The sequence below is a fragment of the Propithecus coquereli genome, unplaced genomic scaffold (assembly GCF_000956105.1).
Source record: "Propithecus coquereli isolate 6110/MARCELLA unplaced genomic scaffold, Pcoq_1.0 Scaffold370, whole genome shotgun sequence".
Lineage (NCBI taxonomy): Eukaryota > Metazoa > Chordata > Mammalia > Primates > Indriidae > Propithecus > Propithecus coquereli.
Window position 1 is genome coordinate 773,538 of NW_012149397.1, and position 12,676 is coordinate 786,213.

At 38.4% G+C, this 12,676-nt stretch overlaps 1 protein-coding gene across 1 annotated transcript in view; it reads right to left on the reverse strand.

Annotated features, from left to right (window-relative positions):
• LOC105816400 (contactin-associated protein-like 3) overlaps positions 1-12,464 on the reverse strand; it is a 156,860-nt gene extending 144,396 nt beyond the window's left edge. Inside the window, exon 1 of the mRNA XM_012651809.1 lies at positions 12,182-12,464. Within this exon, the coding sequence (XP_012507263.1) occupies positions 12,182-12,464 (283 nt within the window). The remainder of the gene's footprint in view (positions 1-12,181) is intronic.
• Between the last annotated feature and the right edge of the window lie 212 nt (positions 12,465-12,676).

Genomic DNA, 12,676 nt, shown 5'->3' on the forward strand with positions numbered 1-12,676 from the left:
GTATAACTGTCCATTTTGATGTTGAGAAACAATATAGTAAGTGAAATAAAAACTATCTCATTCAAAATTTTCTTCTCAGATTAGAATTTTAAAATATGTCTTACATTGTGTTTATAACAGAAATATGTTTATTATCCCAGGAGTCTGCCATTGTTTATAGAAAATAACACTTGGCATTTATAAGAAATACTAATTTTGCATTTAAAGAAAACATTAAACAGAATCTAGCCAGATATATTTGAAATCTGTTAAAATCAAATGGCTAAACCCCACAGAATTGTGTTTTCAAGCCATTTTGGAAGTTTTAGTAAAAAAATCAAAATGTTCTTCTTGGCATTTAAATGAGTGTCTGATACGTCTAAACCAAAATGACGATAGTCATGTAATTAACGGTAAGTTCAAAATGAATGCTTACTGTGCACAAAAAGCTCAATATCAAATTGGAAATGAAAGAAAAATACATGTATGTATGAAAAGTAAATTGAAACAAGCAGGAGGCGTTTTGTTTATGTCCCTCCTTTGCCTTGTGTAGTGGCCGTGGTTTCACCGGGAGTCCAAAAAGCGGAGAATTCAGGTGCCTGACAGTTGCCCCCAGGAGGTCAACGCCCTGAAAGATGTTCGGTTGACTCCCGAAAGAATAGGAATAAAATGTACCTGAGTAATTTAAAAAGTTTTTATTTTGAATATGTTAGTTTCATATTTTATTATTAATATACGGGGATAAATGTTTTGCTTTTTTTTATTTGTTTCCATCAGTGCAAGATTATAAATCTACATTTTAAAGACATTCTGTGTATTTCCTTTTATTGTTTGTTTTTATATAGAAAATAACAAGGAAAAAGCAAAATATGGTTCGTAAGCTCACTAGTCAGATAACCCTTGCTGACATATATTAATAAAATAAACATATTAGTAAGTCAACAAATAAAATATTATTACATATATTAAACATGCTTCGTTAGAAAATTAAAATAATACACCCTTTCATTCGACCCCTAATGTAACCGCTCTTGAGGGTTTATTGTGATCATCTTTTCTTAGTCCATATTTTCTTCTGGAACAGCCGGCTTGTCCTCAGCCTTGCTGGTTACTCTCCTGCCCGTTTCCTGCTGGTGTTCGTGTTGCTGCTGTGGCCTCCCCACGGCCCCTGGGACACAGGCTGTAGTGTGCTCAGCTTTGTATGGGCCAGCCCGCTTTGGTCCAGGCCTGTATGTGCTCCTGGCTCTGCCTGCCCCCTCATCTGGCATCATGCTCTGTAATTGAGGCTTGGGGGACTGGCTCTTCCCAGCCTAAGGGTGAAGGGCGGGAGCATGTGATTAGATGCCCTGAGCCAGGTTCCTTCCATTTGGTCTGCCTTATCCCACCCTGTGTGGGTGCCCTCAGGCTTCAGGGAGCCTCGCCAGTCCAGGGTGACCCCACAGAGAGAGCTGGCCCGGCTCTCCCACACATGTGCGTGTTTCTCCTGCCCCAAGAAGGGCGCACGTGTGTGTGTGTGTGTGTGTGTGTGTGTGTGTGAGAGAGAGAGAGAGAGAGATCTGCAAAGGACCACACAAGGTTCTCAGCCTTTTTCAAGGCCTTGGAATCCCTCAGGAGATACTCGTAATTCAGCCTATGTTTAATTTTCTGTTTGGCTAAAGTACTTCTTTTTCTAGACATCTCTAGCAAAAAGAAGTAGTTATCTCTAGGTTTGAGTCCCTAGGATAATAACCCTGATTATCTCTATGCTTCAGTCTTCTGATGTTTCTCTCATTTTTCCCTTTTCAGTCCAGAATCACCAATATAACCTTTTCATGATATTTTTTAAAAGCTTTCTCAGGTGTTTTAATACAACTTTCAAGTAACCCCTATAAGCTGCATCCATCTTCTTCCCTTTCACCTATCTAAACTGGGAGATTTTTGTTTAACATCATCTCCTCTCCCCTGCACTTCGTGTTTTTTCTCTACTGGAGTGTCCATGGACAGTGGGACCAGCGGCAGTTCTGAATTAAAGCCATTTGGTCTTGACTAAGCTTCAAGCCATATGCATTCCGGATCTGCCACTGGTGGTAATATCTGCTGTATAACTGCACTTTTTATTCAGAGATGCCAAAAGAAGTTTGGGCCAGGAACTGTGTCCAAATTTACTGCTCTAAATTCGAGACAGAGGGTTTGACAATAAGATGAAAATACAGAACACGACAGTGCTGAATATTTAAAATTATGACTCTTCCACAGAACCCAGAAGGCGTGGCTGCTCTATGTTTGGAATAAAACATGTAATTAACCTGCCTGAGAAACTCTCAGAGGAATTCATTCTGTCTTTGTTCAGCCTAAGCTGCTATGAATAAGCTTGATGACGTTTCCTCACTTTGCGAAGCCTCCATTTTCCCATATGCTTTCACGAAAATTAAATGTGATAAACGTAAAACATTTCAGACAGCGCCTGATCCAAAACATGGACTAATACATTTGCTCCTTTATTTCCCTTCATTTCCATGTGGATTCTCTTTCCACTCCAAGTCTGGCTCGATGAAGATTATTTTCAGAAAACAGGACTGGAGTTATATCATCAGTGAACTCAGATACCGTTTGAAGAAAACTTTTTCTTTCCTGTTTTAGGTAAGGCAGTGGAATCCACGGTGTCCTAAAGCTGCGGGTGAACCTGACGCTGTGCGAGAGCAGGCTGGGGACAGTGTGCTGGACGGGCGGTCCGCTGGGGTAATGCGCCCTGTCCAACTGCTCTGCCATTGTTAATATCCCACAGGAGCCCCTGCCTGCTGACCCTTTTTCTCTGGTTACAGGTCTCTTAGTCAGTGGATGCAGTTTTCCAAAGGATTTCATAGCCTTCACAGCCAACTTTCTACCATTTAACACTATAGCTTTAAATAAAATCAATTGTTTTATAGCACTCATGGAAAATACATGTTGTTATTTCAACATATATTGAAATAACAGCCTTAGACCTGTTGAACTCACAGGACTGAGGCTGAAACTCATTGCCTACATCGGCTCCTTCTAAATGTGAGTGAGTGCATTCTGTTCCACCTTTACTTAAAGTTCACACAGAGAATTTATCTCCCCATGATAAAGGCCGAAGTACATGAAATTTTACTGTTAGAAATAAATGATCTCACATTGGGGGCTAATAGTGGACAATGAGAAACATTCAGATGAATGGTTTATATAGGTTAAATAGCAAATTTTGTTCAGAGAATAATTTACTATTACATATGTAAATTAATTTCAAAAACAGTCTACTTTCTGCAAATATTTATTTTGAAGTTATGGGTTGACTTGTAGTCATTAACATGGTACAAAAGAGCTCTAAAAACATTGGAAATATCTAGATGACTAACACTCTGGCTTGCAGACGGCCACTTTCTCACTGTGAACTTACATGACAGAGATATCTCTCTCTGTCTCTGCCTCTCTCTCTCGCTTTCTCTCTTTCTTCTCTCTCTCCTTTCTCTTCCTCTTCCTATAAGACCACAGTCCTACGGGATTGAGACCCCACCCTTACAACCTCAATTAACCTTAACTATACTCCCTAAAGGTCCTATATCTAGATGCCTTTACCTTGAGGGTTAAAACTTCAACATATTAATTTTACAGAAGCACAATTCTGCTTTCTCATAGAACACTCCATTTGAATGATTTTTTTGAGGGAAAAAAATCATGAAAGACAAAAAATAAAAACTGTGGCTATAAAAACCAAAATAAAAATCCGTCTCCCAGTACAAATTTTCTAAAATTAGACTTTGGAAAAGAACCAATTTTCCCATTAATAATGGTCATATATATTTGTTAATACTCTTGAAAACTAGCTTTTCCCGATTAGATTTAGTAAAGACAATTTTAAGATAAAATCTCTTTCATCTATAAATGATAAACTAGAAGCCAATAAATATTAGGTGAGATGCTAATTTAGCCTATATAAATTGATGGGTAGTAAGAACTGTTTCTAACTGATAAAACCCAGGCTAAGTATGTGTTACATGTCTACCACGACTCTATATTTTCACTGCAAGCATGACTTTCATGAGGCTAATTGTGCTGTAAATATATATTTTTTATAAACTGTGATATAATTCTTTTTAAAATCAGGAAAAATCCACTTAAATTCCCATATCTACACCAAGAATTCCAAATTGTTCTAGAAAATTTTGTCTTCTGACATTATTTTCAAATATTAGATCTTCACTAGCCATTAGTGATCCCCACAACTTGTGGATAATTTTGGTCTGAATTGCCAGGCAGGATTAGGTGCTGACGTTGGAGCAGCACCACAAATACCCACGGGCTGCCTGGAGCCAGCCACGGCCACAGCATTGTGAACTAACATGCTCCATCTGTTTTTCCAAGAAGCATGTCCAGCAGAGAGGTTTTTCAACTTACTTTGAAAATGATGCTGACTAATTCGGGGGTAGTTTTTTCAAAAATATTTATAGACACATGGGGAAATAATAGTATACAATGATACCTGGTGGAGATAATGTTTTTAATGAAATGCCTAAGAACGGCTACAGTGTCTGTCTCGATTATGTGATACTAAATGCAGGCTTTCTGCCGCAGGTCCGTAAATGTCGCAGGTTCATTGTTTCTAGTGATCTTACTACTTCTGTTAGAAATGTAACCGTAAGTAGCAGTTATATATTTTTATTCTTCCATCGATCATCTCTCTCTCTCCCATCTCCCCATCTATCTATCCACGATAACCAGAACAACTCCGCCCACTTCCCATCTCCCAAGAAGCCATGTGGAACTTCCAAGCCTCCTTGGCCCTCCTCAGGAATGCCTTCAGCACCTGCCTCCAGGAAAGAGAAACATAAAGCTACCGCTTCTGCTTGCTCCACACCGACAACCTGAAACCTTTTACAATGTGACCGTCCTCCGCATAACGCCCCCGATGCTGATGCAGTGATCACCAACATCACTCTGACAAGGCTGACGCTCTCCTCAGTTCTCGGCCTCCATCAGCCGTGGTTTACAGGGCCCCCAGCAGTCTGAGCACTCGCACTCTGGTCGCAGCTCACACTGCCTTCCCTCTGGGTCGCTGGTCTCCACTCATGAGGAACTTTTTTCTCTCCCTTAAAATCTTCAAGCTGGCCCCTGCTTCCTGGCTTCCTCTTCCTCCCACCTGCCCACCACACTTCTGTCCCAGACGGTCTCTGGCCAGCTCCTCCCACCATCCGGTCTTCAGACTCCACATCACTTTCTCCAGTTTGCAGCTCTCACTCGCCCTGGCTAAGGCCACTGTCCCCTCAGGCCCCCAGCCATGCACTCCACACCGTTACTCCTTCACAGCTGCCGTTGTAACAATACTTATCGTGTTCAAGTGTTATTTATTTCGGTAGCTATCTTTGATCCATCTCTCACCAGTGTGTTTTCTCACATCATGCTCTGAATCCCTGGTGCCTAGTACCTGTGGATTATCAGGAAAGACTTAATTAAACTAAGGCTCATAAAATTGTAACCAACATTTTCCACCTTCGTCTCCCAGAGGTGCTTGTTTATTAAACCAATGAATATCTAACTGGAATTTCAGATGTTGTGTGGGTTATTCAGAACTTAACTCATTTCTAAACATTCCTCTCCTAAACCTCAGAATTCTTCGATGGCCATAACCGTGGGGTACATTTTGAGTCTTTAAATAGATATGTAGAAATCGGAATTCTGGGACTTTAGAATCAAAGGGTACTTATGACCTTTCCTCCCGAGTCTCCTCCTGGCCGTCTCCTCTCACCACAGTAATCTCGAAAGGCAGTTCCTATTCTTTAATATTTTATGGATTAGTAAACAAGCCCAGAAAGATTCCTCACAATTTATCCTCCCTATAATCCGGTGTTCAGATCAAATGTCACCTTTCAGTACAGGCTGCTCAGAGTCTAATAGCCAGTTGACGACAGAGCTGGACCCTCACCTAGATCCACCTGACCTCAAGGAGCATGTTCCTCAGGTGACAGGCAGCCTTATAACCCTGACTCAAGCCTAGCAAAGGCCATGCATGTAACAAAAAACATTTTTACTCCTGTAATATTTCAAAATAATAAAAAAAGAGCATGTTCCTAACTATTTTGAGATAAAACCACTCAAGAGATTCTTAGAAATAATCTGATACAGTCATTTAATTTTCTTTAAGACATTTGTTTTATTCCACTCCCTTGTTTGATATATTTTTATTACTTATTATGTGCAGGGTCAGCTTCATAAGTGTGCAACCTGGGCAGTACCACAGGGCCCTATGCTCAGAAGGGCCCCATTGATGCTTGGTTTAGTTCTCTGCTTTGCCATCTTGAAATTATTAATAATTCCTGAATACAGGGCCTCACATTTTCATTTTTCACTGAGCCCAGCTTCTATGATTTGAAGGATCATATAGCACAGTGGTTAATAATGAAGACTTGGGAGCCACTTACTGAAATGAGACCTTGGGCAAAATCCTTCACTTACTGGTGCCTCAGTTTCTTCATCTATAAAATTATGAAAATAGTATTCATTTCAGAAGGCTGCTGTGAGGAACAGTGCCTTGCACACAGTTTACACAAAGTGTTTATTATCATTATTATTTATATTTATGGACATGAATGTGTCTTTCTAAAAAGTCAAATAATATCTAAATATATGAATAAAATGAGTAAGTCACCTTTGCCAATCTGTCCTCTCTCTCCCCTAGGAATAACCAGATCAGTGAATTGTTTTGAGTTCTTTATGTTCACACATATTTTATTTTTGTATGTTGTTGTCTGAGTGTGTTTTAACATCGATGGGATCATGTTTTGTTCGTTGTTCTTCAACTTCTTTTTCACTTAAAAGACAAATGTCTTGGAAATCTCTCCATTTCATGTATTTGGGTCTCACTCATTCTTTTCAAGAGCTGCATTGTTTTGCATGGAGAGACTTAACATGATTTTCCCATATCACACGGATAAACCTCTAGAGCTGCCAATTTTGACTCTTACAAGCAATGCAGCAATGAGCTTCCTGATAAATACACTGTGGAGTTACTCGTATTTGTGTTTCAGACAGATTCCTAGGGATAGCACAGTCAACCCTCTGAATCTGTGGGTTCTGCATTTGTGGATTTAAAATACTGGAAAAATTTGGATGGTTGCATCTATACCGAACATGTACAGATGTATTTCTTATCATTATTTCCTAAAGAACATGGTATAATAATTATTTACATAGCGTTTACATTGTGTTAGGTATTATAAGATTATTACTTAATCTAGACATAACAAGTATACAGGAGGCTGTGCATAGATTATATATAAATACTACACCATTTTATATAAGATGCTTGCACATCCGTGAATTTTGGTATCTTCAGGGGGTCCTGGAACCAATTCCCCAACAGGCATTCAGGGAACACTGTATTTCTAAACAAGGTCGCTCACTGCTTAATAACTTCTTTTCACCTGCACATGGAGGTGTATTTTAAACATCTGTTCAAGTCAATGACTGATGGTAATGCACAATGTATTTTTCCTCTAGGCCACAGAAAACTGTCAGGTTGGTATAATGGAGGCTTAAATAAAAACAGTTCCTGAAATTTAATGACTTTATTTCATTAATTGAATTTTTGCTGGCTTTACAACAGCCCAAAGGAGAGGGGATTATATTCCTAAATTCAAATCATTGTCATCATTATCATCGTCGTCATCATAGTTTATGTTTATTGAACACTTCCCATGTACTTCCTTAAGCCCTTTGCTTACAGAGGGTTCCCATTTCATTGTCATGACTACTGTAATCACTCTCACCTAAGTCTGTTTAACATGCAAGATTGATTCCCAAGTTGATATAGAAAAATTAATTTTTATTACTTCTCTTCTAGATTATTTTACAGATTTTAGTTTTGAGGCTTTAGAAGAAAATTCCTTACTTTAGAATGCTAGAGCCAGTTTCCTATATTTTCTTGCAAAGCTTAGTAATACAAATTTCAGAAGTTCAACTGTATTTTCATTGCATTCTTTATAAAAGATAAAAAGTAAAGATTTATCTCAGACATAAGAAATGTTTTTTAAAAATGATAGAGCTGAAGCAATTATTTTAGCCTAGAGTATATTACAATTGGCTCTGCAGGTCTGTAAGAATAAACACAATCAATTTTCTAACTCTGACAATTTATTATTATTATTATTTCAGAATATTACAGGGGTACAAATGATTTGGTCACATAAATTGCCTTTGCACTGCCCGAGTCACAGCTACATGTGTACCCATCCCCCAAATGGTGCACACCGCACCCATTAGGTGTGAACTTACCCATCCCCTTTTCCCCCTCCACCTGCCCGATCACCAATGAATGTTACTTCCGTATGTGCCCATAAGTGTTGATTGATTAATACCAATTTGATGGTGAGTACATGTGGTGCTTGTTTTTCCATTCTTGGGATACTTCACTTAAAAGAATGGGCTCCAGCTCCATCCAAGATAACATAAGAGGTGTTAATTCACCATTGTTCCTTGTGGCTGAGTAGAACTCCATGGTATACATATACCACATTTTATTAATCCATTCATGTATTGATGGGCACTTGGTTATTTCCACATCTTTGCAATTGTGAATTGTGCTGCTATAAACATCCTAGTGCAGATGTCTTTTTTACAGAATGTATTTTTTTCCCTTGGGTAAATACCCAATGGTGGGATTGCTGGATCAAATGGTAGGTTTACTTCTAGTTCTTTGAGATATTTCCCTATTACTTTCCATAGAGGTTGTATTAGTTTGCAGTACCACCAGCAGTGTATGAGTGTTCATCTTCCTCCACATCCATGCCAACATTTATTGTTTTGGGACTTTTTGATAAAAGTTGTTCTCACTGGAGTTAAGTGATATCTCATTGTGGTTTTGATTTGCATTTCCCTGATAATTAGAGAGGTTGAGCATTTTTTCATATGTTTCTTGGCCATTAGTCTATCTTCTTTTGAAAAGTTTCTGATCATGTCCTTTGCCTACTTTTTAATGGGGTTGTTTGATTTTTTTCTTGCTGATTTTCCTGAGTTCTATATAGATTCTAGTTATCAGCTCTTTATTGGATGTGTAACATGTGAATATTTTCTTCCATTCTATAGGCTGTTTATTTGCTCTTGTGATAGTTTCCTTGGCTGTGCAGAAGCCTTTTAATTTGATCAGGTCCCATTTATTTATGTTTGTTGTTGCTGTGATTGCCTTTGGGGTCTTCTTCATAAATTCTTTGCCTAGGCCAATGTCTATAAGAGTTTTTCCAACATTTTCTTCTAGACTTCTCATGGTTTCATGCCTTAGTTTTAAGTCTGTTATCCATTGTGAGTTGATTTTTGTGAGAGTGAGAGGTGTGGATTCTGGTTCAGTCTTATACATGTAGCTATCCAATTTTCCCAGCACCATTTAATGAATAGGGATTCTTTTCCCCAGTGTATGTCTTTGTCTGCTTTGTCAAAGATCAGATGGCAACATGAGGATGGTTTTATTTCTGGGTTCTCTGTTCTGTTCCACTGGTCTATGTCTCTGTTCTTGTGCCAGTACCATGTTGTTTAAGTTACTATAGCCTTGTAGGATAGCTTGAAGTCTGATAAATTGATGCCTCCCATTTTGTTCTTTTTGCTTAAGGTTGCTTTTTCTAAATGGAGTCTTCTCTGGTTCTATAAGAAGTGTGGAATTATTTTTTCTAGATCTGTGAAAAATGATGTTGGTATTTTAATAGGGATTGCATTGAATCTGTACATCACTTTGGGTAGTATAGACATTTTAACAATGTTGACTCTGCCGATCCATGAGCATGCTATGGTTTTCCATCTATTAATGTCCTCTGCTATTTTCTTCCTCAGTGTTTCATAGTTCTCCCTGTAGAGGTCTTTCATCTCCTTAGTTAAATATATTCCTAGGTATTTTATTTTCTTTGTTGCTATTGTGAAAGGTATTGAGTCTTTGATTTGATTCTCAATTTGACTGTTGTTGGTGTATAGGAATGCTACTGATTTTTGTACATTGATTTTTGTAACCTGAGCCTTTGCTGAATTTGTTTATCAGTTCCAGCAGTCTCATGGAAGAATTTTTGGGATTTTCTAGATATAAGATCATATCATCAGCAAAGAGTGATAGTTTGACCTCTTCTGTCCCCATTTGGATGCCCTTGATTTGCCTCTCTTGTATGATTGCTCTGGCTAGGACTTTTAGCACTATGTTGAATAGAAGTGGTGACACAGGGCAATCTTGTCTGGCTCCAGCTCTCAATGGGAATGGTTTCAATTTTTCCCTACTCTAACTCAAATTTTAAAGTGTAATTTGAAATATGCCAGAAATACAGTGGTTCATCCTTATCCATGGTTTTGCTATCCATGGTTTTAGTTACCAGTGGTCAATTATGGACCAAAAATATTAGATGGAAAATTTCAGAAGTAAACAATTTATAAGTTTTAAATCATATGCCATTCTGAGAAATGTGATGAAATCTCACAGCACTCTGCTCTGTCCTACCTGTAACATGAATCATCCCTTCCTGCAGCATATCTACACCCTATATGCTACCTGCCTGTTAGTAACCCTCCAGATTATAAGATTGGCTATTGCAGTATCAGAGTGTTCGTTTTCAGGTAACCCTTATTTACTTAATAATGGCACAAGAGTAGTGATGCTGGCATACTGTCACAATTGTTCTATTTTATTATTAGTTATTGTTATTAATCTCTTACTGTGCCCAATTTATAAATCAAACTTTATCATAGGTATATATGTATAGAAAAAATATAGTATATATAGGGTTCAGTATATCCATGGTTTCAAGCATTTACTGGAGACCTTGGGACTACTGTAGTCACTTTCTCTCAAAATATTACCTGCATTTCTCCTATCTGAGGTGTCATCATCAAAATACTCATTGTTTTGGGTCTGAAGCCTTTTAAAATTCATGGAGTCCCTTATTAAAATTTAAATGCCCTTTTGTGGGGATTTCTATCAGTTAGTGCCTTGTTCACTAATTTGTTCAAGATATTTATTAAACCAGAACACTGTCAGGCACCGTATTAGGAAACAAGCATGCACAAGATAGGCCTTGGAGAGTTTATACTGCTCTTGAAGACAAGTGACTCAGATTGATTTGGGAAAAAATGCAGATCAATGAGTAGGTAAATAACACAAGACACTATAAGACTAATTTGTCCCACTTTACTATTTTGCCATTGGCTGGTTCTGTGGATTGAATAAAAAAGAAAAAGAAAAGAAAAAGAATAATTGCAAAGCCAAAGCCTGTGCCAGAGGAAGTGGTTCATGAAATGAGTATTTCTAGATAGTGTTATGCTTTACAATGTATAGCTCTTTCCTTCAAGTGCATTCCAGAAAAAAAATCTTGAACAATAAAAAGTCTTGAGAAAGTTAAAGCAATAAAAATGTACTGTAGTATGATAAAAAGCACATTTTACCAATTTATAATTACACTTCTAACATGGAAGCTGTTTTGTACTTTACAAGTCGATCCTGTTAGGAGTCAGATTTGTGGGCATATGTCATCTTTCTTCTCTATACTTCATCATGACCTTATTTTTCTTGAAAATTTTATAGCTGTTTGTATTGTGACTCCAAATGAAAATAGTGACAAAAACATTGATTATTATTCAACTCTTAAAAACTCAAGTCAAATGTAGCTGACGTACTAAAGGTTATAAGCCTCCTATTGGTCCCTTGTTGCTAAGAAGCATTTCCTGTGCCAATTTTGAGTATTCTATTCATTGAAAAAACCTCATGCATGTTTTATGGTAGACTACTGTATTCTGTATTTATGGTAAAAATACTGTATTGTTAACTATAAGCACAGTGTTGTACAGCAGATTTCTACAACTTGTTCATCTTGTATAACTGAAATTTTACACCTGAAAAGATAACAAGTGTTGGTGGGGATGTGGGGAATAGGGAAGCCTTGTACACTGTTGGTGGGAATGTGAAGTGCTACAGCCATGGTGGAAAATAGAATGGTGGTTCCTCAAGAGATTAAAAACAGAATTACCATATGATCCATAAATCTCACTTCTGGGCATATACCCCCCAAATTGAAATGAGGATCTCAAAGAGATATTAGCACTCCCATGTTCACTGTGGCATTACTCACAAGAGCCAAGATGTGGAAATAACCTAAATGTCCACTGACAGATGAATGAAGAAAATGTGGTAGAAGTTTTAAAATCACAAGCTGCACTAGTTTAGCAAGTCTTAATATTATCATGCCCTTTTCAGCTCCACACTCATATCTTGCAGATTCAGTTAAGTATGGAATAGCATCAATGTTTTTACTAGGGCTCAGACTTTCCCATCGCTGAACCTTCCTTACATCCTTGGGTCCACAGGCAGCTTGTAGGTCCCATGGGAGCTTGTCCTCTGTGACTCCTGGCTTCCAAGCTGGACTCCTTAGGAGAACTACGGGGCCATGGGAGCTTCCCATCAGGATCTTGTAGCCTCGGTGCAGCCATGGAGTAGATGGAGGGCAGTCTGAATCCTCTGGCTCTTTCATCTCCTACACAGCTACTGCCCAGGGCTTCCTCTGCACAGGTAGTGCCTTGGGCTCACTTTGCAAACCACACAAGGACCAGCCTGGGAGAAACTTTCAGTAGAAAATGATGCTTCCCTGAGAAACTGTGAGTTTCTGGGATCTTTCTGTCCATAAGTGACCTACCCACATACTAAGAGAGGCAACACTGCATTTTTTTGGGTGGGGGGAATGGT